Below are 27,554 nucleotides of genomic sequence, written 5' to 3'. Positions count from 1 at the left end.
TTAAATCGATTACATTTTTTCGAGATGAGAGAGAGAGAAATGGCGAAGGGGAGACGAGCATGGAGGTGGACTGGGGGAGACGACGGCTGTCGCGTCTCACCGTCGTCAACCCTCCCGTCAACTCCCTCTCCACCGACGGTACTTAATTCAGTAGCATTTGGTTCAAATTTAGGTTTTTTTTTTTCGTTTCCTGACGCGATTTGAATTTGGTGTGTTTTACGTGTTAATCAAGCTGAGAACTCTCAAAGTTACATAATTGGTCAAATTGTTCTCACCGCGTCTTTTTCGGGGTAAATTGTTGAATACATAAAAGTATTTCACTGTTTTGACTGAATTACGAAACCCTAGGCGGCGGAATTTTCCGTTATAAATCACTTTTCTTTGCTCTCAGATAAATTTGTTGAACACAAACCAAGAAAAGGTAAAATTCGGCTAAAAAAGTGATTTTTCTCTCCACATTGACATTGAGGGAGGGGAGGGGGGAAGCGATTTACATTCGACTCTCACGTGACATACTCAACCAACATTCTGGATTTAGAGGTGAAAGTGCTAATAAAATGGTTTAGAGGATATAGTAGCTGTGTCATCGTAGTACAGGGGGTGTATCTATGATTAACCTTTAATTTGATTTGTCTCTTCTAACTGCTAGTATGATTGATCATATTCCTAAAGGCAATTTTAAGATGGTCTAAGGAAAATTTATTTTTCATGCATAGGCTCAGAGGATTTAAAAATTGTAATGAGGGGTTCAAGATATTGACAATTATGCATATCTTTAATGATTCCATTTGTGTCTAGTTATATTCAAAAGCATATACTATATAAGATATTTAAGTTCTTTAGGTTAAAATGTGTCCTCTACCAAGTTTTCTGGTTTTACATGCTTGTGCGCCTATGCTTTGAATCAGTGCACATAGAGGGTGATGAAGAAGACATTTGAGGTAGGTTGGGGAAAATAGCAAGTTTGGTTCCAACTTAAGCGATGAATGAAGTTAGTTTATTTTTCACATTGTAAATGGTATCGAATATGAATGCTTGGTATATGTTCTTTGGATCCATAATCTTATGGATCGATTTTTTTGGTTTTGTACAAACAGAGAATATAGAGCAGAGAGATTAGAAAGCGAATTAATTTGTATCTAGAGAGAAAAATGAAGCGAGCATTTCTGTCCTATAAGGAGAATGGTATCCAAGAAAGTTAAATAAAATATTCTCTCTTTTAAAACTCTCCTTCCTCCCTATATTCTCAAGTACAAAGGCCAAATCCCTCCTATTGCTTTAGATTGGTACAAAGGCCAAATCCCTCCTATTGCTTTAGATTACAATTTCTTATATATATATTCGATCACTAAAGCCCCTTACCTCTTTGTTCTAAACCACATAGCCACCTAATATATCTTGAATTCTTGACATGCCATGCTCACCTCATAGAAGATCTGTTTAGTTTTTTTTTTTTTTTTTTTTTTTTTTTTTTTTTTTTCTTACCGTAAAATGTTAATCTCTACATCCTGTGGCAGTGTTACTCAGTCTTAAAGATGCATATGAAGAAGCATTGAGAAGAAATGATGTGAAAGCCATTGTGGTTACAGGTAGCATGACTACTCAAGTTAATCATCACCGTTGTACACTGTCAAGTTATTTTAGTGGGATATGATTGGTCTTACTTTATGTGCAATTATCCAGGTGCAAGAGGAAAGTTTTCTGGTGGTTTTGACATCACAGCTTTTGGTGGCCTTCAAGGGGGAAAGTATAGTGCACCAGTTGATAGTATGCAATTTGTTACCCAAGATGTCGAAGATAATCCGGAATGGCCTGATGAGGCTTACGTTAATAATGACTACGTTGAGTATGAAGAACCACCCCCCGACGAGTTTGAAGATGATGAGTGGATTCGTTCTTCCACAGTAAAAGATATGTGCATCGGTGAAAGTTCAACTCGTAGAGGAGATGATGACGCCCCCTTTAAAGTTGGTGATTTATTCGAGACTAAAGACCAATTGGTTGATGCTATTCGTGAATACTCTTTCGAAAAGAATTTCAAGTTCAAGCAAGTTAAAAGCAATCGCACAAGTTATGATGCAATATGTTTTATGAACACACAAAGAACAGGTCTGACCGAGGGAAATGAAGCTGATTACTCATGTCCTTGGAAGTTATATGCATTTGCAGGAAAGAAACACAATTTTCAATTTAGGATCAGTGAATACTGCGGTGTTCACACATGTGTCAATCCAATATTAGAGCAAGATCACAGTGGTGCATCTGCCTCTTACATAGCGCGGTTGATTATGCCAAAATTAAGGAAGAAGCTTGATCTAACGCCCGATAATATAATTGAGAAAGTGCTTGATACCAAGTTCATTAAAATCTCGTATATTAAAGCATGGAATGCAAGAAGAATTGCGATGACAAAAATATTTGGTGATTGGGACAAGTCTTACGCGACACTAGCTCAATATCTTGATGCGATCAAAAGAAGTAATCCTGGATCTGAATACAAACTCATAACCAAAGAGATCGATCCGGGAGTTCATCAATTCACCTCTGTTTTTTGGGTATTTGGGCCTTCGATTGAGGGGTTTAAATTTTGTCGGCCTATTCTTAGCATTGATGGCACACACTTATACGGTAAATACAAGGGTGTACTGCTTGTTGCTACAGGAGTTGATGCAGATGGTGGCTTATTTCCTTTGGCCTTCGCCGTTGTGGAGATCGAGAACAATGAAAATTGGGAGTGGTTTTTTTCTTGCATTCAATTATATATTTTTAATGTGTTACCTCCTAGAAAAATTACTTTCATATCTGATAGGATGAAAGGTATTCCAAAAGCATTGTGGAGGAGATTTGGCTCTCATCACCATCATCGCTATTGCTTACGACACATTAGAGCTAACTTCAAAAAGAGCTTTAGTCAGATTCATTTCCAAAACCTTTTGTGGCAAGCGGGTTGTACGCCGGAAACATATGTGTATGATCGGATACGCGATCAAATCAAGGCAACATCTCAAGCTGCACATGATTGGATTGAGAGAAGTCTGGGCAGTGATTACGTCTCAGCTCTTTATACTCTCAGTCCATCTTTTAATTTAAAATTGCTCCTTTCTCCTTTGTGTCACGTTATCAGTGGACCAACCGAAGGTTGGGTTTATTTCAATAGATATCATCACCGACCTGTTAGAGGGTAAGTCTCGGATCTTTTTCATTTTTGACATTGTTCAACAATATTCAGTTATTGTAGCTGGATAGGCTTTTACAATTTCTGTCCAATTGGCTTCAGGTGCAAGAAAACCATCAGTGGCAGCTATTGATGGCGTAGCTCTTGGCGGTGGCTTAGAGGTTGCAATGGTATGTTATAAAATATCTGTTGACATCTGTTTCATGTTTGGTGTGTCAAGATTATCTGTAACATTTGTGAATAACCAGGCATGCCATGCTCGCATTTCCACATCAACTGCTCAACTTGGCTTGCCCGAACTTCAACTTGGGATTATTCCAGGATTCGGAGGTATTCTGTTAAGCATGGTAGATAGTAGATATAATATGCTTCTTGCATGGTTTGCAGACTGTCAAAATACCTGTCATGTTCAGAGCTGAAAAATCTTTGCCTTATTGAAGTACATATTTTGCATCCTGTTTGAAGTCCAAGTTCACATGCTACTGCTAGGGGTGGAAATGAACCAATTAATTAATAAACAGTTCGGTTATTATTCGTCTAGATATTCGGTCATATTTGATTCAGTAGTTCATTTTATAGTAAATGAATATCTTTTAGTATTCGGTGCAGAAACGAATAGGATTTGACCAGAGGTATGTTTGATTCGGTTGATTATTAAATATTCATTTATGTTGTTCTACTTCTAGATTATTATATTGTATTATCTTTTACGTGTGCATAATTTTATAAATATTCCTATTTATAAGTATTGTATTAATAATTTGTAAATGTACACCATAATAATTCTTATATTGTAATATCATAATAACAATTAAGTAATACGTTATAGAAAATAAATAAGAAAAGACTTCAAACATAAGGTATGAAGTCAACAACTCATGGTTGAGGATCTTGTGACTTAACAAGTATGCTATTGAGATATTCGTGGACATCTAACAAATATGCGTCTATTTAACGAACCAAACTTGAACTCCCTTTCACTTCAAATTCGTGAAAATTAACCGAATACAAATATGAATACCATGGTATTCGATTCGATTCGGTTTGTTTCCACCCCTAGCTGCTGCCACTAAATCCTTAACTATATTGCCAGAATTCGTATGAGTCATTTCATTGCTAAGAAATCGAGGATGGATATATGCCAGCACGGACAGGATTTGGTACATTTTTATACAACATACACAATATATGCTAAAAGAGTCTCTAAGAAAACAGAAATAACATGCAAGAAATATGTGTCTGATGCATGAACAACCTGTTGTCATAGATTCACTGCTTACTGAAGTAGTTGGAACTCACCCTACTAGTCAGTAAATTGGACATGGAACTATTGACATTATAAACTCATGTAAAAAAGTGCCACTCTAGCTCATTCTTTATCCTAACATATCCGTCTGTGCTTGTAATCAATTAAAAATGGAAGAAACTTTCTATGTTTTAGAATTCAGTGAGTTATCTTATCTATAAGTGACTTGCAATTGTTGTTTCAGGGACACAACGGCTTCCACGCCTTGTTGGCCTTCCTAAAGCTCTTGAAATGATCCTGGTAAAGTACTCCGTCTTTTTTCATTTATTTTGCCTGTAGAAGATTTAAAGTTGAGAGATTTATCTACAAGAACAGCAACAACTAATCTTTGCTGTGGTCACTAATTGATTCAGTCTGAATTTCTCATCCCCCATTTTGTCCATATCTGTCCGATTCAGATGTCCAAGCCGATTAAAGGAGAGGAAGCTCATGCACTGGGTCTTGTTGATGCTATAGTACCACCTGATGAACTTGTAAAGGCTGCTCGCAGTTGGGCTTTGGATATTGTTGAATTCAGAAGACCATGGATCAAGAGTCTTTACAAAACAGACAAGATAGAGCCCCTTGAGGAGGCCAGGGAAATTCTCAATTTTGCAAGAATTCAGGCTCGTAAACGAGCTGCCAATCTTCATCATCCATTGGTTTGTATTGATGTCATAGAAGAGGGTATAGTCTCTGGACCACGCGCGGGACTTTGGAAGGTAACTTCATACGTGCCTAGAGATCCTAACTACAGCCTTTTCAAGTATTTGAAGTCCCATAGTCAAAAATCATCTTCATCTTTTTACTGAAGGCGTGGCATCTGTTTTTGTTAGGAAGCAAATGCTTTTCAGGAACTACTTCATTCTGACACATGCAAAAGCTTAGTCCATGTCTTCTTTGCAATGCGTGCAACCTCAAAGGTAGAGAATTCAGAGTACTTCTTTTTTGTCTGTATTAATTTCTTGTGTGCTTGTAAATTAACCATGCAACTGGCAGATGTGTATTGCTTAGGGGTGCTAAGCCGTATCCGTATCCGAGGAAATATCCATAACCGTATCTGTTAGGATACGAATATGGTTACTGAAATCTATAATCAACAAGATATGATTACGGATATGGTTTTGTAGTGAAATATCTGGATTTGTATCCGAAATATCCGAAAACATATTAGTCATACTGTTACGATAGTTTTAATCCTTAGATTATAGATTTGAGGTTAATTTGATGATCAATATGTTTAATCTTAGCTTTTTAGATATAATGAACATATTAATGAACTCTTTTGTATCGTATGAACTATATATTTTTCAATATTATCTAGTTTTCTCGTATCCGTATTGTATCCGTATGCATATCCGCTTATATATCCACATGTATATCCGTATTCGTATCCGATTTTAGCGGATACAAATATGAATTTTCCTTATTGAGGTATATCCATATCCATATCCGAGATGGGTAAGCGGATATGGATATGGATATGGTAAGTATCATATCCGAGCCGTATCTGGATTGAATGCACCGCTAGTATTTCTCCATCGAGAATCTGATGTAACTACAGCTTAAGCATTAAGCTTGAAACAAATTTAATGCTCTAGAACAATCCTTATACACATCCTAGTAATAGTAGCATGAATGCTTGATGCTTCTATTTTGTTTTTAGTACAAGGTGTACAATTGATTTCTCAAAACTCAATAAGTAGGGTGGCCTATGAAACTGTACTTCAAACATACACATTGTTATTCCAGAAGCACAAAAAGTCAAGCTCAAGTTGAAAATACTTAGAAGAGAAAGAATTATCTAACACACAGATATGACTTGGTTTCGTCTTTTAGCTAATCTCCATTGACAGAAGAGCAAATATTCACTTATAGAATCAAGAGTACCACGGTAGAAGAACCCCTAAAAAAATAATTCAGTGCTCTTTTTGCACTCCGTATTGAAATTCTAACAACACGTCTTATATGTGTGAAATTTGTTCACTCACTCTCGATCACCTTTAATGTTTTTCACATCGTTTTACTTCATCTAGTGAATGGTGCGTTGCTTCATTCAAATGCATGATTTATTATGTTGAATGTAACTTGTTTTGTAACTGACTGAGATGTTACCAAATTACCTGGATATTAATGTTCCAGACTTCCAGTTGAGATCTAAAGTAAACTTCTGCATGTGATCGTGTAGCTATGTTCTATTGAATCACATGCAAACCTGAAGGCAATTAATGGTGAAATAATTGGATCGAGACTGTCCATAACCATGTAAGGCAAATGGACAACAGGTCATACATGTATTGTATAGGAAAACTTTCATCGAGACTGAGCTTAATGATTAGGAATGAAAGTACAATTTAGAAAGCTCTAGGAAATTATATATCATATGTACTCAAATTTTCTACTTTAAGTTTGTTTTAATAGGTTTAGTTAGCTAGCTAACCTGCTTACAGGCTTAGATATTCTAGATAATATATCCTTCTTAGTGTGATTCAGAGTGAATTTTTTTCCTTCTTTTCCTTTTACTTCTTATCATTCAGTACTCAGTGTTCAACAGTCAATGTTGGCAGCAGATAATGCTGTGCTTTTGGGAACCGGGAGCAATGGTTGATTGCTTGCAATGATGATCTGATATAGAATTTGAGTTACTATGCATGAAGGGACTATTTCCATAAGAGAGACTCTTCGTCATTCAAAATTGGTTATGCATCTTAATTATTCTCGATAAGGAGCAAGTGACACTGAAATGTTGATTGCCCTTTCTATATACTGAAAGTATATGTACATGTTTAGAACCAACAGTTGTTGCTGAGTGTTATCTTTGTTTTAATTAACTTGGTTTTTTGGAAATACTCAAATTAAGGCGATTTGCTTCTTGTCATCAGATTTTCTTCCTTTTTCTGCGAGTAGTTTATATTTATCACTTATACTTTATAGCATTAATGAGTATAGTGATTGTCCTGTACTATTGACATACTTTATTAGTTTGTAGCTGACCAATTTATTAGCACTAGTCCAATGTGCACTACCATGATTTCTATATAATGCCTTCCTTTGTCTTAAAAAATCTCTTGTGAACATTCTGGTCGTTTACCTACCTGCAACAGGTTCCCGGTATCACTGATCTGGGTCTGACTCCTCGCAAGGTAGCTAAAGTTGCAATTCTTGGAGGAGGTCTAATGGGATCTGGAATTGCAACAGCATTAATCTTGAGCAATTATCCTGTGGTACTTAAAGAAGTAAACGAGAAATTCTTAAATGCAGGGATTGATAGAGTTAAAGGTGGACATAACACTTATCTTTCTATCATATGCTGTTAGTATTGCGGTTTCTTTTCACGTTGTATTTAAATTTTCCATTTGCTTACTTTTTCTTTATTTACTGTCCAGCCAATTTGCAGAGCCGTGTTAAGAAAGGAAAAATGACTAACGAAAAATATGAGAAGACTCTTTCTCTACTTAGAGGTGTTCTTGATTATGAAAGCTTCAAAGATGTTGATATGGTCATTGAGGTAATACCAAAGTTCACAGTTCCTCCCTTTCCACATAATGGCAACTTTCTTATTATACAGAACTAATGTTTTGAGCTCTCTCCAATCTTCTATTCTGCAATTTTAAATGTGTTCAACTACATGTAATAACAGGCAGTTATTGAGAAGGTGTCTTTAAAGCAAGAAATATTTGCTGATCTGGAAAAATACTGCTCTCCACATTGCATACTTGCTACCAACACTTCAACCATAGACTTGAATCTAATTGGCGAAAAAACATTGTCCCAGGATCGCATTGTAGGTGCACATTTTTTCAGGTAAAAATTTGTTTTGATAATTAAGTAATGCGTGTTCCTTCAATGAAGTTTAATTCAAAAGATGACCTAGTAATGATGCGTCTCTTTGATCAGTCCTGCCCACATCATGCCACTTCTGGAAATAGTTCGTACCCAGAAGACATCCCCTCAGGTTGTTGTGGACTTGTTGGATGTTGGAAAAAAGATTCGGAAAACCCCCATTGTAGTTGGGAACTGCACTGGTTTTGCTGTGAACCGGATGTTTTTTCCTTACACTCAGTCAGCACTCTTATTCGTAGATCATGGTTTAGATGTCTATAAGATTGATCAAGCTTGTACAAAATTTGGTATGCCGATGGGACCTTTCAGGTATGTAGTCGTGGAAACAGACAAAAGTTATTGTTGTCTAGCCTTATTTTCCTCATAAGGGCTGTATGATTAAAGAAAAGCTTAAAACCTCCTTTTTTTTTGTATTTTCTGAAACACAGAAACAAGAAAGATGCTGATGTTGAAATATGAATCTATTTTCTTTTTCCAGAGTGGCAGATCTTGTTGGGTTTGGGGTTGCAGTTGCAACAGGCATGCAATATCTGGAGAGTTTTCCAGAAAGAGTTTACAAATCAATCCTAATGCCACTCATGCTTGAGGATAAAAGGGCAGGTACATCCAAGTAAAACTTGGCAGCTGGGATGATCCTCACTGCATCGTACTATTATTATCTGATCTTTTAACTTAAAAATTTTCAATATCTGTACTTTACTCCCTACAGGTGAAGCTACAAAGAAGGGCTTCTATTTATATGATGAGAAGAGGAGGGCGAGGCCAGACCCGGAATTAAAGAAGTATATTGAAAGATCAAGAGACATGGCTGGCATTACGCCCAATCCTGAGGTTGTCTGTTCTATTATATGATCAAATGCAGTCAATTTTTTTGTTTTAGCAATGAAAGGTTAGGCTGATGAGAAATGTTAACAAAGGCATCTTTCAGTCTCACCCTCAGTGCTACTCTCCAAGACAATAAAACTGTTTTTGCTGGATCATTTCCTGCAAAATTGTGGTTTTCACTACATACATACATCAACAATGGGTAGGAGATCATTTGATTCTCCATCTGTTATCCTCCTCCATTTTGTACGGCTAGGAAGGAGATAATGAAACACTTGCAGGACAAGGAAATAATCAGGGTCATCACTTTAAAATAAGAAAAGCTGACAATTTTCTTCTCTTGCTGCAGCTAATGAAGTTACAGGACAAGGATATAGTGGAGATGGTATTCTTCCCTGTTGTAAACGAGGCATGCCGGGTCCTTGATGAAGGCATTGCAGTGAAGGCATCTGACCTTGACATTGCTTCCGTCATGGGCATGGGTTTCCCTCCTTACAGGTACTTTTCATGGTTATATTTTATCAGATACCTTAAAAAGACTTCAGGAGAAGAATCACATAGAAGGCTTTCTATAGAGAACTATAGAGAGAGAGGCTGGCCTAGCACGAGCATTGATGCACACTTCACTACCGAATACGGAGTCAAACTACCGATCAGTGCACTGATAGCAACTGCACCGATAGACAGTTCGACTGACTTGATAGATGATATTAATGCGTGCATCAAGATTCGTGCTAGACTATGTGTCTTTATCCCCTCTCTCCCTATGGGATTTCCCCCAAGTATTCGGTTCTAAAAATTGTTCTAATGATATTTCTCCGGACGCAGGGGCGGTATCTTGTTCTGGGCTGATTCTCTCGGAGCAAACTACATCTTCAGGAGGTTGGAAGAGTGGACAAAGGCTTATGGAGAATGCTTCAAGCCATGTAGCTATCTAGCAGAAAGAGCTGCCAAAGGAATACCTCTGGTGAGGATCAAAATATAACTTACACAACTTCTAATTAAGAACCTTCTTCTTTCTTAATCATATCATAATTGATGCTGCAGAGTGCACCATCGAATCAGGCCAAAGCCCGACTGTAAGATCACTTTGCGTCATTAGAATAAGTCAGCTGCGAATATCGTTGAGAAATGGATGGATAACAATCGAAGAGTACACGAAATGGATGGATAACAATCGAAGAGTACACGGGAAAGTACCTCTTCGAGCTTTCTCTACGAAAGATACGGATATGCTCATATGCTTGCAACACCGCTCTCACTTTTCTTTCTTTTCTGTAATCTCTCGGTAGCATCGTGCTACAATAATACATGTTTATAGTGTTGTCATACGAACCTAAACGCAAATCCAACAGCCTTCATACCATAATCCTTGTGGATATAGTTGTGCATGTTGCGACTGCAATGATCATCGTCACTTGCGCGTAAACTGCTTACTATTGCAGAATTTAACTGGAAGAGGCGTGATTTCAAACTTGCTCTAAATTTAAGTTATTGCATACCGACTGAAGAATTGCAATGTACTGAGAGGTAAAAAGGATGGAAAGAACCCCAAGGAACGTAAGACGCCCGCATCCATTCTCAATGATTTCTTTCCGAGGATGAACAACTTGTGTGATGTATTTATGTACATGTACGCATGAAAGGAGGCAAGAAAACATAAATGGGCTATATTCTTTTTCCAATATGTTAATAATGAAAGTCAAATAATAAAAAATCTGGGATGAGAAGACGGGTAAATAAAAGCAATGAATACTTCTGGTTGGCTCCGTCTCGTCGAGAAGCTGATTATTTCGGATTTCAGTCAAAACTAGGTATTACTTACGAGATTTTAAAAATCTGTATCTGGTTGGCTCCGTCTCGTCGAGATAGGTGATTTACATATATAATATGTCAGAATTCGCCGTCTGGATTGACAAATATGATTGTTTTTTTGCAGAAGTCAATAATACGTGTAGCTCGTGATTCTCCGAATCCTTCATGAAATTGTCCGTTAAACATCCTACATCACAAACTAGGTTCAATTTGTTGTTTACCCTGTAGTTCTCCCTGGCATTGAATCAAAAATTTATAATTTAAAATCGAGAGTATGATAAAGAGGTAGGATGACTGGCAACACGATCCATTAGACATCTTAAAATTTCATCATATTTTGTAACAGGAAATATTTTGTTGAAAGAACTAAATGCCCATGCACTCACAAAGAGCGAAATTTACTCAATCCTTTAGTCAACATGAAGCATATCGTTTCAAACAAAGGAATTTGAAAGATGGAAAAAGATTGTATGAATGAACAAAAAATTCCATACCAACTTTGAGAAAAAGAGGCTTCATTGAATAGATGGATCAATGTTTTTTTTTTCTTTTTTTAAAACTTAATTAGGAGAATGACATTACTCAATCAACAGTAAAAGATAAACTTCACATGACTTTCTAGATGAGAATGCGTTTCAAAATTGTTATGTATCTTAACATTCCTTGCGCTTAGGTGGTTGTTCTATGTTCAGCACACTGTTGCACGCAATTAAGCATAACTTGCATGATCAATGGGTACCTTAAAAGAACTCAATTCCTTAATTTGTCTTGTATGTTGAGAAAATTAAGAAGCAAGAAAAACAAAGAGAAAAAAAAATGGCTAAAGGAAGAACGGAAATCGTGGTCGAAGGCGACGGAGTTGCCATCATCACCCTCATCAATCCTCCTGTTAACTCCCTCTATTCACATATATCAGTAGTTGTTCATAATTGTTTTGCTTTCTGTTCATCATTATTATATCACAATTATAGAATCTACATACATACTGCAATATGCGATATTACCTTTTTTTCCCCTTCATTTTGTCTTCTCTTCGTACACATACACACGTATAAGATAATGGCTGTCATATGACATATGAGGGGATTCTCTTGTATACGGTGTTGTGGCAGAGATGACGTGAAAGCGATTGTTATTACCGGTAATATAGCCTCAAATCAATTATTATTATTCCCTGTCGACTACAATTTTAGGAGTTGGTATCATCCTTAAATATTGAGTTATGTATCAGGCGCAGGAGGTAAATTTTCAGGAGGAATAGATCTTACCATTTTTGACAGCAATGGATCTCCAAACAGTAAAGAACAGGATTTGGTTTCATCTTTGGTTTGTTACCCTCTGATTTTTATCCTGAAATCTCAACTTTTCTTCCCCTACCGTCTGTAAAAATTGCCAAGGGTTGGTTTTGGATCAATTGAGATGGTCACTGACGCTCTAGAAGGTACCTATCAGGGAGCTACATGCTGACAATGTATATTAATCGAACACGATCCCTAACAGACTGACATTTTATTTATCTGATAACTGTTGAACATTTCGACGAATTGCTATTATGGTCAGGTGCACGAAAACCAACAGTTGCAGCTATCAGTGGACTAGCTCTCGGCGGAGGATTAGAGGTTGCAATGGTACAGTTTACAATTTATGTTCATCAAAATGTTCTCCTTTTTTTTCTTATTTATTTAGAGTATATTCTCAACATCTTGCCTACCTAGATGACATTTTTACAATCACAGGCATGCCACGGGCGAATTTCTACTGCTGGTGCACTGCTAGGCTTGCCTGAAATTCCTCTTGGGGTTATTCCAGGACTTGGAGGTACTTAATAAGTTAATATAATCATATTTGAGCAGTAACTTGGTAGCTTAGTTAAATGTTAGATTTCTATCAACTGCTTCATCTGATTGAATTAAATACAGAGAAGGTCGAGTTCATCTGATTGAATTAAGATTTCATGAAAAGAATACAAATCACAAAGACTAATATTCATTTGACTGAAGCATGAGAAGAACAAAGATTTGTATCCCTTAGATCCTAATCCAAACCATACCCAAATCTCATATGAAGGTGACTTCCTCATCTCATAGAACAAAGTCCTCTGATTTCACCATAGACTTTGACGAAATTTCAAATTCAAACCAACTTCATGATTCGAGCCAGATATCAACAAATCAAAGGATTCAAGAAACAGCAAAACACAACACTTTGAAATCTCCATTTAATGTGTGGTGACCTTATAGTGCGCAACCCTGTTGATTAATTGAAACTTCTTTTCCTCTCCATAATTTGTGTATAATCACTATCTCATTTTGTTTCAGGAACTCAACGACTTCCGCGCCTTGTTGGCCTTTCTAAAGCTCTTGAAATGATCCTGGTAAATCACCAACTCCTCATAATGATTAAGAAGTTGCAGTCTTTCACTTGTAAACTTGTGTTATTTTCTTGTGGGTAACTTTGTTCAGATGTCCAAGCTAATAAAATCAGAAGAAGCTCATGGATTGGGTCTCATTGATGCCATAGTTCCATCAAATGAACTAATAAACACAGCATGTTGTTGGGCTTTGGATATTGCCGAATCAAGGAAACCATGGATCAAAACTCTTGATAGAGTGGACAAGATAGAATCCATCGAAGAAGCTAGAGAACTACTAAATTTCTCAAGAGTTCAGGCTCGCAAACGAGCTCCTAATCTTGAACACCCTTTAATTTGTATCGATGTTATAGAAGAGGGCATAGTTTTTGGACCAAGGGCTGGTCTTTGGAAGGTAAATAATTTTCAAATTTCTTTTCTGTGATCTCTGTACTTTGTAAGTTTGATGAATGAATGATATATTTGGTTTCTTTTTTGCAGGAGGCAAATGCTTTTTATCAACTAATTTATTCTGATACATGTAAAAGCCTAATCCATGTATTCTTTTCTCAGCGTGCAACCTCAAAGGTATATAAAAATGTTATTATGACAAAATGTGTAAATACCTTGTGTACTTATGTTATATGTTTGATAAATGAACAAAAGGAATGCGCAAATACCTTTGACACCATCATAACATGCATTTTATATGGTTTTGGATTTTGTTAAATGGGTTAGTAATGAATTACCAACTATTTGTTTGATTAATTTTGGTGACAGATGAAATCAGGAAGACAAAATGTTTTTGAAAAATTTTCTTTCTACTCAAATCTAATAACTAACAAAAGTTGATGTAAAATTCTAAAGGTTATGCTATTGTGTAATATCTTTCATCAGTATCCATAGGATTTCATCATTATATGAACCTACCAATTGTCATAAGATAAGTCAACATTATTTCCTGAATGCTGTCTCATTATTGTTAGCGTAATTCATCAATTAGGTAGATATTATTCCTATGTTTTCCTTGAAAATCTAATTAGTTCATGGACATCATAAGATTTGTATGCATGGAAGTATCCATTAGTTTGAAATCATAGCTATTTTTTGAGCAATTTGCCAATTTAGATCCACATATGTAAACCCAATCCTTTTCCTGTAAATCTTTGGTGAATGTTTTTCTTTCGCTTACAGGTTCCAGGAATTACTGATCTCAGTCTTATGCCTCGCAATATCACTAAAGTTGCTATTATTGGAGGAGGTGTAATTGGTTCTGAAATTGCAACTACACTGATAGTGAGGAATTACGTTGTGATACTCAAAGAAGCAAATGAAAACTTATTAAGAGCAGGGATTGACAGAGTTAAAGGTACACATAACTCTTATATTAAGAAGACATACTTCCCTTTATTTTTTCTACTAAATTTCATTTGCTTGTATGTCACAATTTTTTTCTCTCCAGCCAACCTTCAAAGCTATAACAGAAAGGGAAAAATAACTGAAGAGAAATGCAAAAAGGCTTTCTCTCTTATAACTGGTGTTCTTGATTATGAAAGCTTCAAAGACATTGACATGGTTATTGAGGTAAGGCATAGTATTATATCTTCATTTTCTTGCCTCTTCTAATTCAACTTTCAAATTTTGCTTGAATGTGTGCAATGATAACAGGCCGTTACTGAGAACATGGCTTCAAAGCAACAAATATTTGAACAAATCAAAGGATTCAAGAAACAGCAAAACACAACACTTTGAAATCTCCATTTAATGTGTGGTGACCTTATAGTGCGCAACCCTGTTGATTAATTGAAACTTCTTTTCCTCTCCATAATTTGTGTATAATCACTATCTCATTTTGTTTCAGGAACTCAACGACTTCCGCGCCTTGTTGGCCTTTCTAAAGCTCTTGAAATGATCCTGGTAAATCACCAACTCCTCATAATGATTAAGAAGTTGCAGTCTTTCACTTGTAAACTTGTGTTATTTTCTTGTGGGTAACTTTGTTCAGATGTCCAAGCTAATAAAATCAGAAGAAGCTCATGGATTGGGTCTCATTGATGCCATAGTTCCATCAAATGAACTAATAAACACAGCATGTTGTTGGGCTTTGGATATTGCCGAATCAAGGAAACCATGGATCAAAACTCTTGATAGAGTGGACAAGATAGAATCCATCGAAGAAGCTAGAGAACTACTAAATTTCTCAAGAGTTCAGGCTCGCAAACGAGCTCCTAATCTTGAACACCCTTTAATTTGTATCGATGTTATAGAAGAGGGCATAGTTTTTGGACCAAGGGCTGGTCTTTGGAAGGTAAATAATTTTCAAATTTCTTTTCTGTGATCTCTGTACTTTGTAAGTTTGATGAATGAATGATATATTTGGTTTCTTTTTTGCAGGAGGCAAATGCTTTTTATCAACTAATTTATTCTGATACATGTAAAAGCCTAATCCATGTATTCTTTTCTCAGCGTGCAACCTCAAAGGTATATAAAAATGTTATTATGACAAAATGTGTAAATACCTTGTGTACTTATGTTATATGTTTGATAAATGAACAAAAGGAATGCGCAAATACCTTTGACACCATCATAACATGCATTTTATATGGTTTTGGATTTTGTTAAATGGGTTAGTAATGAATTACCAACTATTTGTTTGATTAATTTTGGTGACAGATGAAATCAGGAAGACAAAATGTTTTTGAAAAATTTTCTTTCTACTCAAATCTAATAACTAACAAAAGTTGATGTAAAATTCTAAAGGTTATGCTATTGTGTAATATCTTTCATCAGTATCCATAGGATTTCATCATTATATGAACCTACCAATTGTCATAAGATAAGTCAACATTATTTCCTGAATGCTGTCTCATTATTGTTAGCGTAATTCATCAATTAGGTAGATATTATTCCTATGTTTTCCTTGAAAATCTAATTAGTTCATGGACATCATAAGATTTGTATGCATGGAAGTATCCATTAGTTTGAAATCATAGCTATTTTTTGAGCAATTTGCCAATTTAGATCCACATATGTAAACCCAATCCTTTTCCTGTAAATCTTTGGTGAATGTTTTTCTTTCGCTTACAGGTTCCAGGAATTACTGATCTCAGTCTTATGCCTCGCAATATCACTAAAGTTGCTATTATTGGAGGAGGTGTAATTGGTTCTGAAATTGCAACTACACTGATAGTGAGGAATTACGTTGTGATACTCAAAGAAGCAAATGAAAACTTATTAAGAGCAGGGATTGACAGAGTTAAAGGTACACATAACTCTTATATTAAGAAGACATACTTCCCTTTATTTTTTCTACTAAATTTCATTTGCTTGTATGTCACAATTTTTTTCTCTCCAGCCAACCTTCAAAGCTATAACAGAAAGGGAAAAATAACTGAAGAGAAATGCAAAAAGGCTTTCTCTCTTATAACTGGTGTTCTTGATTATGAAAGCTTCAAAGACATTGACATGGTTATTGAGGTAAGGCATAGTATTATATCTTCATTTTCTTGCCTCTTCTAATTCAACTTTCAAATTTTGCTTGAATGTGTGCAATGATAACAGGCCGTTACTGAGAACATGGCTTCAAAGCAACAAATATTTGCTGAGCTAGAGAAGTACTGCCCTCCACATTGCATACTTGCTAGCAATACTTCAACGATATATTTCAATTTAATTGGAGAAAAAACAAGGTGCCAAGATCGTATTATCGGTGCAAATTTCTTCAGGTAATACACGTTGTTTTTTATGGGGTTTTTCGTAGATATACCCGTTAAATCACACACATTTGCAAAACTAGTCCCGAATCTCAGTATTTGCGAAACCACCCTCAAATTTGGAAAAAGATTACCCTCAATCAACAAATCATTAACTTTGATAGCTAATTTATAATTGCACTGTAAATATGTGAACCAAATAGTCAGATATTTACTCACCATATCCAACAAAGTTGATGGTTTGTTGATTTGATAGTACTTTTTCCAAAGGTGTTTGGGGTAGTTTTGCAAACATTGAGTTCTGGGAGGTAGGTTTGCAATGACGCATGGTTTATGGGGTATATTTACAAAAATCCCTTTTTCTATATAGCTTGGTCATATATATCAGTCCTATTCATTTCATGCCGCTGCTGGAAATAGCTCGTACTCAAGAGACATCTCCTCAGGTTGTCGTGGACTTGTTGGATATTGGGAAAAAGATTCGCAAAAAAACCCCGATCGTAGTTGGAAATTGCACTGGTTTTACTCTGAATTGGATGTTCTTTTCATGGATTCAGTCAGCACTCTTACTCGTTGATCGTGGTTTTGATGTCTATAGAATTGATGAAGTGTGTACTAACTTCAGTATGACAACGGGACCTTTCAGGTAATATTAGAAAGTATTCACAACCAAACTTTATGTTATTATTATTATTATGCTTTCCAATGACTTCGAGATGTGTATTTTATATCTCCTTTGTCCATAGATTGGCAGATTTGGTTGGTCTTGAGGCTGCAGTTTCCATCAGCATGCAGTATCATAAGAGTTTTCCTGAAAGATGCTACAAATCTTTGCTAATAGGCATTATGCTTTATGACCATAGAGAAGGTACATCAAAATTTTCGCAAATTCTATTTCACAATATCTCATAAGTTATTACAAAACATATCCTCACCCAAACATCAACAATAGTAATAAATCAGAATAAAAATGTGTGCGAATGCACAGATGATCATAGACCATAACTATCAAGTCAATACTTCTTACATACTGCACTTTGTGACAGGCGAAACTACACGAAAAGGTTTCTATGGATACGATGAGAAGAAAAAGGCATGGCCAGACCCTGAATTAAAGAAGCTCATTGAGAAATCGAGGAATCTCCTTGGCATTTCACCAAGCCCTGAGGTTATCATTGATTTTTATGATATTCTTCTCTCTATTGTTTAGGACTGGATGTACAAATTGATTTAATCCTTTGACAGACACATGGTATAGTCTCACCAGCGATTTCCATAGACACACTGATTCTCTTTGTGATAATTATTTTCTTCTAGTAAACTAGGTTGATTCCTCTCCTTTCTTGGCAGTGAATCAGTCTTTTTCCATTTCTAACTAAACTAGGATTCCGTTTAATTAACTAATAACAATTAATATAGATGATATGCATATCATGCGCAAATATCAGGCAAACATGACATACATGAAATGAGCTCGTCCAATTTTTTCCCACTATTTATCATCAAGTCTCTCCACTCATTATTCCAGAGGAATAAACACAAGAAGTGAAAAAACTTCAAGACTATTATTTCCATATTTTCTTTACATCTTGCAAGTTGTAACCAATAAAAATTTCAACTTCACAATCGATAAAGATAAAGAAAGCACCTAGGCAGTTACCATGCAGCTGTCAATAATTTTATCAACTAGATACCAATAGTTTGCATACGTCTGCAGATAATGAAGTTGGAAGACAAGGATATAGTAGAAATGGTGCTATTTCCTGCAGTAAATGAAGCCTGCAGAATACTTAGTGAGGGTGTTGCAGTGAAGGCATCAGATCTTGATATCTCTTCAATCATGGGCATGGGATTCCCCCCTTACAGGTATTCTTCAGATATCCATATTCCTCCAATATTTTTCTCTGATTTCTGATCTAAATATTTTTATCTGAACAAATCAATTTTTAGAGGTAACTTCAGAAATTACGATGCATATTTTACTATGGCAAAATGCCATGAAATTTCAAGAAAAAGTGTTAAAATTGAACATCTTGGTCAAATATGGGTACATAATGTGTGCACATGTTGTGCAGGTATATCCTATTTTCTAAAGTTTACGTATCAAACACTTTTGTAAGTCTTGACATGGTCTTCTTTTGACTTAAGGGGAGGCACCATGTTTTTGTTGTGCGCGGCGCGGAAGCGGTCGAATCACACAATCCAAACAAGAGAGATCACAATCAAATAAACAAGCATAATCACCGATTAACACAAGAGATTTACGTGGTTCGGCAAGTTGCCTACGTCCACGGGGCAAGAAGGGGATGAGGTTTTCACTAATAGAGAAAGAGTAGCAGATACCAGGTTGTAATTGTGATTTATTGATGTGCTAAATTACAAAAATACAACATCTATAAATAAGGGGTTATGGTCCCTAACCTAGGGTTACATTCTCTAATTCTCTTCACCCCCATCTAAGAGAGAAATTCGGTTTTAGAAAGAACCCTAAGGTTAGAAGATCAAAACCCATCTCAAGATTAAGCAATGGATTCAGGTATAAGCTTCCGCTTTTTTGATTATTGTTAATCTCTTTGAATTAATCATAGCTATATGGTTTTAGATCTCAAGTTTTATGATGTAGATCTAACAGGCCACAGATTATTTACCTTTTACGGAGTGTTTGAAAAATGCTACCTCACTTGTGAATTCAAAATCTAAATTGATGCTAGTTACCAAGCTAGGTCAAGTCCAGTGTATGGATTTGGAAATATCCTATCGCACTCAAATTGTTAATAGCAAAACTGCCAGAAGGTAATTATCTTTATCAAATATTTGTTAATGCATAGAAGTGCAAATGTTTCTGTCGTTCAATCTATTTGAATTATTTATTCTCATTACCTTTTCTCATGTGTGTTTAGCTGTGTGTTTCTATTTTCTGCATTCGCCGAGAAATAGCCTTGTTCTGAAGTTTGATTATAGAAAAAAATTGCCATATAATATATATAACGTGTCACCCCAAATATTCAATTCGTAGCACGTGCATGTATAGATAGGAAGAAACTTTTCCACTACATATAACGAAATCTAATCATATGATATATATAATCGTATGATATATATAAAATCTGTCAGGAGCATTCTATGCTTATATAAATATAAAAAGACTCTGCCACTTGGAACAATGTATCAACAATATTTAATTTTCAATTAATCTCATTTCATGACTGCAAAAAGATTTTGCACCATGATTTTAGCATCAAGATTCATTTTATTATCTCCTGAGAACTAATATGCACTTCATATTTTGTACTTTATGCCACTTGTCTATGTAGGTATAGTATTTAATAAGATTTAATTTCCTATCCATCACTTTAAATGTAAAATAGATTTTGTCACCATGTGCTTAATTGTTGTGCGCGGCGCGGAAGCGGTCGAATCACACAATCCAAACAAGAGAGATCACAACCAAATAAACAAGCACAATCACCAATTAACACAAGAGATTTACGTGGTTCGGCAAGTTGCCTACGTCCACGGGGCAAGGGGGGATGGGGTTTTCACTAATAGAGAAAGAGTACAAACTGAGATTACAAATCACTCGAAGGAACAAACTAATCTCACCAACAAGTTCTTAATCTCTCCAAACAAAACCCTAAACAAATAGCTCAGAAAATACCTCTTTTCTGTGCTCCAAATATCCCTAATTTTTCTTCTCCTCAATTCTCTCTTCTAATTGTTTCATATATATAGAAATCCTAAAATCATAAACATACTAGGAATTCTAAACCAAAACCAAATCAAATTAGGAATCCTAATAACCTATTACCAAAATAGATTAGGAATCCTAATAACCTCATGTTACCAAAATAGACTAGGAATCCTAATAACCTCATGTTACCAAAATAGATTATGAATTCTCTATCCAACAATTCTCCACCTTGGCGAAGTTTTCCCAAAACTGAGCCGACACCGACCAAACCAAATGCCTCACTTGTTGCGTCCAGTACGAAGTGAAATGATCCACAACAACGGACTCAATCCATAACAAGTCGAGACCCAAACGGGAGTGCGAACACTCACCTAAACGTTGGTATCTACTCACCAAATCGGCTGCATCAAAACTGACCACCTACGTATCCTCTTGCCCAAGGAATCAAGCCTTCACGTAGTTCACCCAAATGGCCTCCAAAGGCCTCAATCCACTAGAAGAGTTCGCAACCCTTCTCTAATATCACGATCAAGTCTGCGGCTGATAGCACCTCCAATGGCTCCAAACTGAACTAATCCAAACATCTCCACCTGAGATGAACCAATGGCCATATCCAGACTACATCCATTAGCTGTACTCGAATCAATCAACCTATCATCTGCATCCAAATCAACACGATTCCAAATCTGTGTCACATCAGCTGGAATCCCAAATGATGTAGTATGATTTGGAGTTTCCTCCCAATGTGGAGTAGCATCACTCTCCACCCGCTGCGATGTACCAAAGATCTGATCATCACTCTCCACCTGCCGAGAGTCAAACGTGACATACCTGCTCAGAACAAAGTCAGAAGCCAATACCTGATAATCAAACACGCATCTGAATCCCAAATGTGCTATCGGATCAAATCTCACATCCACGATGTGATCCAGTGCTGGGTAGCCAAACATCCGACGCAACCCAAAATCTGAAGCAGCTCCACCAGATCCCATATCTATACATGCACAGTCGGCAAAAGCAGCTCCACCAGATCCCATATCTATACATGCAGCAGTCGGCAACCTATACATGAGACGGCCCAAACATGTTGTAGCCTGCACACCCATGCTAATGCTCGACATCAAACGCCAATCCTCCTCCAGAAAGGAACAGCTACCTGAATCTGCCATCTCGCCTTGTCACCTTAAAGTTTCCACACCAATGAAGTGTCTCCTATTACCGTGAGCTCGACACAAATGCAAGAAAGAACCCCTACCATAATCAGAACGTCGGGTTACCTTTCTACCAACATACTTTCTCCATCTGTTGCGGGCTTCTAGGACTTCACACCAACGGGATTTGGTTGCAACCCACCAATGCCTAGAGCAATCCCCAACTGCGAAAACCACATACCTATTACCTCCCAATAATGCTCCCTTGAAAGGCTCCCGAATGCCTAAATGAACACCCCTCAGAAAACCCCTCGAATGATGGATAGAAGTGTCAAACTCCACTCGGTCTTCTCGCTCATACCAATGGGTTCACAGGACTTCAAACTACAGGTCAAAGCACTCCTCAAAAATCTATACACGACATTTTCAATCAAATAACCCAGCATCAAACAACGTCACAGTCTAGCCGAATTTGATGAAGTCGTCATCTCTCTATCAATCGTCGTGCTTCCGAGTAAATAATACAAATTGCTCCTTCTGACGCCCTTCATAACAATCATGGACCCCAATGTGATCTTCAAACGTGCATCCTCCAAGGTCACTTTATAGCCAGATGCCACCAAAGCTCCTAGTGAAATGATGTTCTTCGATAACTACGGAACGAATCTCACTCCTTCCAACTCCTGAATCACTCTGTCATACATCCGAATACGAACGGTACCAATACCACCAATAGAGCATGCATGTCCATTACCCATGAGCACAACATCCTCTCTTTCCAACTTCTGAAAGCTAGAGAACCAATCCCTCCTAGGGCATACGTGGTATGAAGCACCCGAATCCAACATCCACTCTGTAGAGTTGGCAACACAAACTGACGGCAGTGCAGACAATGAAAGTAGCTTTGTGACAACTAGTCTTGACAACTCTACAGAGTGGATGTTGTCAAGACTAGTGGCACTGCCGTGTCTGAAAGTAGCCATGTCTGAAAGTAGCTTTGTGAAGTTGTTAACATGCTCCATTATGGAAACTCTCCTTTTCATCTTGAACTGATAAAACCTCTTTTTCAAGTGAAGCTGATTCTCAATGCTCTTAGTAAGATACTTTTCATTGAGTGTTTCCCACATCTTTTTCGCCGAAGTCTCGTTCATCACATCATAAATAAGATCTGGCGTCAAGCATGACCGAATAACTCCACACGCCCTACTATTCATCTTCTTCCAAACCTTAGCTTCCATCTCGGCAGGTTTTTCTTGTAACTCAAGAGTCTCCTCCAAATTCTGAGCGTCCAACGCATCCATCACCTGGCACCTCCACAAACCAAAATTGATCTTACCATCAAACTTCGAAACATCGATCTTCATGTTATTGATGCTCAAACTATGTATCGTCTTCGTAAGAGACGATCCCGATGTGCTTACTTCACCCATGTTGTCGATCTAACTCTTCAAATAGGAATCCTTCAGCGAATCCTTCAAACAAGCCTCAAGTTGAACCCGAAGCTCTGATACCAATTGCTCTGATACCAATTGTTGTGCGCGGCGCGGAAGCGGTCGAATCACACAATCCAAACAAGAGAGATTACAACCAAATAAACAAGCACAATCACCAATTAACACAAGAGATTTACGTGGTTCGGCAAGTTGCCTACGTCCACGGGGCAAGAAGGGGATGAGGTTTTTACTAATAGAGAAAGAGTACAAACTGAGATTATAAATCACTCGAAGGAACAAACTAATCTCACCAACAAGCTCTTAATCTCTCCAAACAAAACCCTAAACAAATAGCTCAGAAAATACCTCTTTTCTGTGCTCCAAATATCCCTAATTTTTCTTCTCTTCAATTCTCTCTTCTAATTGTTCCATATATATAGAAATCCTAAAATCATAAACATACTAGGAATTCTAAACCAAAACCAAATCAAATTAGGAATCCTAATAACCTATTACCAAAATAGATTAGGAATCCTAATAACCTCATGTTACCAAAATAGACTAGGAATCCTAATAACCTCATGTTAGCAAAATAGATTAGGAATTCTCTATCCAACAGTTTTGGGCCGATGCTGTTGGAGCAAACTACATCGAACAAAGATTAGAGGGATGGTCGAGAGCTTATGGAGAATTCTTCAAGCCATGCTCGTATCTAATTGAAAGAGCTTCGAAAGGAATTCCTCTGGTGAGAATAATACTAAACATCTCGTTACAGTGTTCTTTTTTGTTATTACTACTGTTCTTTGATTATTATCCATATTGATGCAGAATGCGCCATTGAATACATCAAAAGCTCGACTTTGATAAGATCAAAATGTTTGAATTAAGATGGTAAGAGATGAACAGATATGATGATGATAATGCTTGTTTATCAATCTTTTTGTACTGCAGGGAACCTGAAAATGATGCGTATGTGCGCAAGAATGATGTAGTAAGAATTTCAGGGAACCGAGAGTAGCCAACTCTCCCGGTTAGTGTCACATGACAGTTGCTTAAACGAAATAAAATTTCTCAAATAATATTCTGTCGATGCATTCATCATATCTGGAAAGTTAAAGGGGTTAAATGTCTGGATCTTCATGACCATTCTCAGATCAACTAAGTAAAGACTGAATTAATTTAAGTCAACCTATATATAATATATATATATATATATATATATATAATATATATATATATATATATATATATATATATATATATATATATATAATATATATATATATATATATATATATATATATGTAGAATTGGCAGAAATAGCAGTTTTCAGGCTCAGGATTCATGCAGACAGCGTTGTGCGGTCGACCGTGGCGGTCGACCGCGTTCGTGCACAGAGCTGGATTAGCGTCTGCCACCTGCTGCCGGTCTTGACGCGCAGAAGTTTCGTGTTTTTGTGGCGGTCGACTGCCACGTCGACCGCTGTTTCTCTGGATTTGATGCTGTTCAAGGATGAGGCATAAACGCGTCGACGTGGGTCGACCCGATGGACGCGCGTCGACCGCCGAAGCGGTTTTGGGCTGATTCATGTTTCAGACCCGTTTCGTTTGGGAGTTGTATAAATACTAACTCGTTTTTAGGGTTTAAGAGAGAAGATTTTGAGCAGCTAAAAGAGGAGATTTGAGGCTTCTATTGTTGGAGCCATTTGGAGAGATTAAGAGGGCTTATTTGTGGGTTTTGATAAGATTTGTAACCATAATTTGTATCCCCTTGATTTCTAATAGTAAAACTCCCCCCTCCTTGCCCTGTGGATGTAGGCACATTGCCGAACCACGTAAATCTTGTGTTCTTTTTGTGATTGGATTGCTTGTGTTCTATTGTGATCTATTATTGGTTCTTGTGTGTGATGATATTGTGAGATGGTGAGCTCAAATCTTATCGTGAGCTAGACTAATCATATCATTAAATTCATGATCGTCACCATACATCTTGTTCAACACGTCATCAAATATATATGGTAAAATTTTCACAAAATTTCTAGCTCACGATAAGAATTTGAGCTCACCATATCATTTTATCTCTCTCACACACACATAGGTGATAAAAGCTCCTAGCACTTATCCACCAACTTTCTTATCCTTAATTATGCTTTGAAATTTATGCTACAAATCAATGCTATCTTTGAGATTTATGCCTTGATTTGTATCATATTTCACTACAGATCTCAATACAAAATCAATAGATAAAAAAAAGGGTGAACAAAGAGGTCATATATATATGTTGGATACCTATTTAAATATTCTATGTGCATTGGCATCCCACCAAAGCTTAATGAGAGAACATTATTTAATACCTAATATGGATATCTAGTTTTACAAGCTAAATTATTGTATTGGTACTTTTTGTAACACTCATTGGTATTTTTTGTTACTCTGGTGACTTTATGGTATTAATAGTAAAATTCTCGCACCAAAAATCGAGGAACTTGGTATTAAAAGTCCCTCTCACTCTCGCTGCAAGTTAGAAAATGAAGGAATTTGGTAAATTACTCAAGCAACAGAAAATACCAAAGCAGTAAACGAGTGTTAAAAAAATATCAAGGTGGTAATTTAGCCAATATTTACATTCGTGTCTTGGCTTATTCCCACTTTGGTACCTCAAAGTTTACACCTTTCTGCACTTTGATACCCAAATTTTTTTTTCCAACACTTTGATACTCCAAATTTAAATCCAATTTCACGATGATACCACAGATTATTTCTTTAAAAATTTTGACATTCCAAAGTTGAATACCATTTGACTTTGACACACCCATCTAGATTCCGTTAGATTTTTTATTAAATTTGTACGACCTCCTTAAACAAGTAGTACATGTAGATAGATTTTGCCTTGCTGCTGAACAAAAATACAAAGCTCACAAGAAATCTTACCGAATTTAGATGGGTATAAAACGAAATGAGATTAAAACTCTGGGGTACCAAAGCGTAAAAAACAAAAAAAACTCTAGGATATAAAATCAAAATGAAGAGATGAGTAAACTTTAGGTATCAAAATGAAAATGAGGCTAAGTGTCACTCTCAAAAGCCCCGACTTACAAGACTGAGCTTTTACCAGCAACAGACCAGTAAAAAAAAGAAAAAAAAAAAGAAAAAAAAGAAAAAAAAGAAAAGCGCCATTAAAATTCGCTCAAATCGAAGTCAAATTGAACGCATAATGGATTGCCTCCTCATTATTTCGCTGGCGCTGCTCGTCCTCTTCGATCCTCTCTCTGCAATCGCGGCCGGTACTCTTTCGCGCGCTCTATCTCCCCCCTAGGGTTTTACAGTGAATCTGTCATTTTTTATCCTCTTTGTCTGCGATCTAGGGTTTGAATTATGTCTCAGGATTTCGATCTTAAGTTCTGCAGTGTTTTGACTTGTGAATGAGGGTTAGATGAAATCAGCGACGGCAATTGGAAAGGTTGAGATGAACTGAGATGTAGTTGATTATTTTTTAGATCCTTATTACTAATTGCAGAGAAAGATGTGTGTGTTTTTTTGCTATTTCTTGTAGTAAATGTTCAAGATGATGAGTATCTGATCCCTAATTCTGGAGGGTCTAGTCGGTTGTATGCGGATACTGGATAATGTGGCGCATGATGCGAGAGTCTCAAAGTGGAAGTTGTTGATGGTTTTGTACAGTTGCTTGGGACGCATTAGCAGTAGCATCTCGCATTGGTTAACCTGGGCTATGGAAGGTTCAAATCTGGAGCGGATAGGACAACCTAAATTCACTTGGTCGGAAGAACGATGAGTAAGGTTAGAATTTGACAAGGGTTTGTTGTACAAAAGGCTAAGAAATACATTGCAGAAGAGCTAGTTATAACAATAATCTGTTATGAGTCATGGTCATGAGAGTTTGAATTCACGTAGGAACCTTGGTTTATCTAATGAGGATTGGGAAAGTCAGGGAGCTTGACTCGTTTGAAATTTGGGTTGGCCACTAAGAGAAGCTCCTTCGGAAGAGAGCATTTTTATCAACACCTTCTATTTATATAATCATCAGTTCCACCTCTACAGTCACTTTCCACCTCTTTTAAAAACTTGAGCCATGTTTAGTCCAAGAGGATAAATCTGGATTTCATTGAGCCATGTTTGGATTTCATTGAGGTTAGGGGAAGTTAAGGCAAAATAGGGGAGAGTAGAAGGGAAGGGAAGGTAATTCCCTTCCCCTAGGGTCCACCCTAATTTGGAGGGAACAAATTTCTATTGATTGTGGGGGGATCTAGGGGAAT

The 27,554-nt window shown here is 36.8% G+C and overlaps 3 protein-coding genes across 4 annotated transcripts; all 3 read left to right on the top strand.

Annotated features, from left to right (window-relative positions):
• Positions 51–10,815, top strand: LOC109831837 (glyoxysomal fatty acid beta-oxidation multifunctional protein MFP-a-like). 2 transcript variants are annotated; one of them, XM_020399292.1, is made up of 18 exons: positions 51–138; positions 1,518–1,589; positions 1,684–1,752; positions 3,125–3,181; positions 3,278–3,345; positions 3,424–3,505; positions 4,666–4,721; positions 4,880–5,182; positions 5,297–5,383; positions 7,565–7,739; positions 7,847–7,968; positions 8,101–8,264; positions 8,358–8,612; positions 8,782–8,903; positions 9,013–9,134; positions 9,478–9,626; positions 9,957–10,095; positions 10,176–10,815. In XM_020399292.1, exons 1-18 carry the CDS (start codon positions 60–62, stop codon positions 10,209–10,211), a joined length of 2,157 nt encoding a protein of 718 aa, XP_020254881.1. In that variant the 5' UTR covers positions 51–59; the 3' UTR covers positions 10,212–10,815. The 2 variants fall into 2 exon arrangements, with proteins under 2 accessions (XP_020254881.1, XP_020254880.1); XM_020399291.1 differs by lacking the exons at positions 51–138; positions 1,518–1,589; positions 1,684–1,752 and having other exon boundaries at positions 3,106–3,181; positions 9,013–9,137; positions 10,176–10,259; positions 10,291–10,604.
• Positions 12,363–15,045, top strand: LOC109831420 (glyoxysomal fatty acid beta-oxidation multifunctional protein MFP-a-like). Its single transcript, XM_020398742.1, has 9 exons — positions 12,363–12,384; positions 12,504–12,571; positions 12,680–12,761; positions 13,262–13,317; positions 13,406–13,708; positions 13,795–13,881; positions 14,488–14,662; positions 14,756–14,877; positions 14,962–15,045. Exons 1-9 carry the CDS (start codon positions 12,363–12,365, stop codon positions 15,043–15,045), a joined length of 999 nt encoding a protein of 332 aa, XP_020254331.1.
• LOC109831419 (glyoxysomal fatty acid beta-oxidation multifunctional protein MFP-a-like) lies at positions 15,058–24,299 on the top strand. The gene is made up of 12 exons (XM_020398741.1): positions 15,058–15,064; positions 15,155–15,210; positions 15,299–15,601; positions 15,688–15,774; positions 16,381–16,555; positions 16,649–16,770; positions 16,855–17,018; positions 17,377–17,652; positions 17,753–17,874; positions 18,053–18,174; positions 18,724–18,872; positions 24,233–24,299. The coding sequence occupies exons 1-12, from the start codon at positions 15,058–15,060 to the stop codon at positions 24,297–24,299; spliced, it is 1,650 nt and encodes a 549-aa protein (XP_020254330.1).

The sequence above is a fragment of the Asparagus officinalis genome, chromosome 2 (assembly GCF_001876935.1).
Source record: "Asparagus officinalis chromosome 2, Aspof.V1, whole genome shotgun sequence".
NCBI classification, from domain to species: domain Eukaryota; kingdom Viridiplantae; phylum Streptophyta; class Magnoliopsida; order Asparagales; family Asparagaceae; genus Asparagus; species Asparagus officinalis.
This window is presented reverse-complemented; position numbering and strand designations above follow the sequence as displayed.

Bases quoted from the DNA above. Each gene is read 5' to 3' on its own strand.
- LOC109831420 (XM_020398742.1), top strand. From the start codon at position 12,363: ATGGTCACTGACGCTCTAGAAG. The intron at 13,709-13,794 runs GTAAATAATTTT...TCTTTTTTGCAG, and splicing joins CAAGGGCTGGTCTTTGGAAG to GAGGCAAATGCTTTTTATCA. The intron at 14,663-14,755 runs GTACACATAACT...TTTTCTCTCCAG, and splicing joins AGGGATTGACAGAGTTAAAG to CCAACCTTCAAAGCTATAAC.
- LOC109831419 (XM_020398741.1), top strand. The intron at 15,602-15,687 runs GTAAATAATTTT...TCTTTTTTGCAG, and splicing joins CAAGGGCTGGTCTTTGGAAG to GAGGCAAATGCTTTTTATCA. The intron at 17,019-17,376 runs GTAATACACGTT...TTTTCTATATAG, and splicing joins ATCGGTGCAAATTTCTTCAG to CTTGGTCATATATATCAGTC.
- LOC109831837 (XM_020399292.1), top strand. From the start codon at position 60: ATGGAGGTGGACTGGGGGAGACGACGGCTGTCGCGTCTCACCGTCGTC. The intron at 5,384-7,564 runs GTAGAGAATTCA...TACCTGCAACAG, and splicing joins CAATGCGTGCAACCTCAAAG to GTTCCCGGTATCACTGATCT. The intron at 7,740-7,846 runs GTGGACATAACA...TTTACTGTCCAG, and splicing joins AGGGATTGATAGAGTTAAAG to CCAATTTGCAGAGCCGTGTT.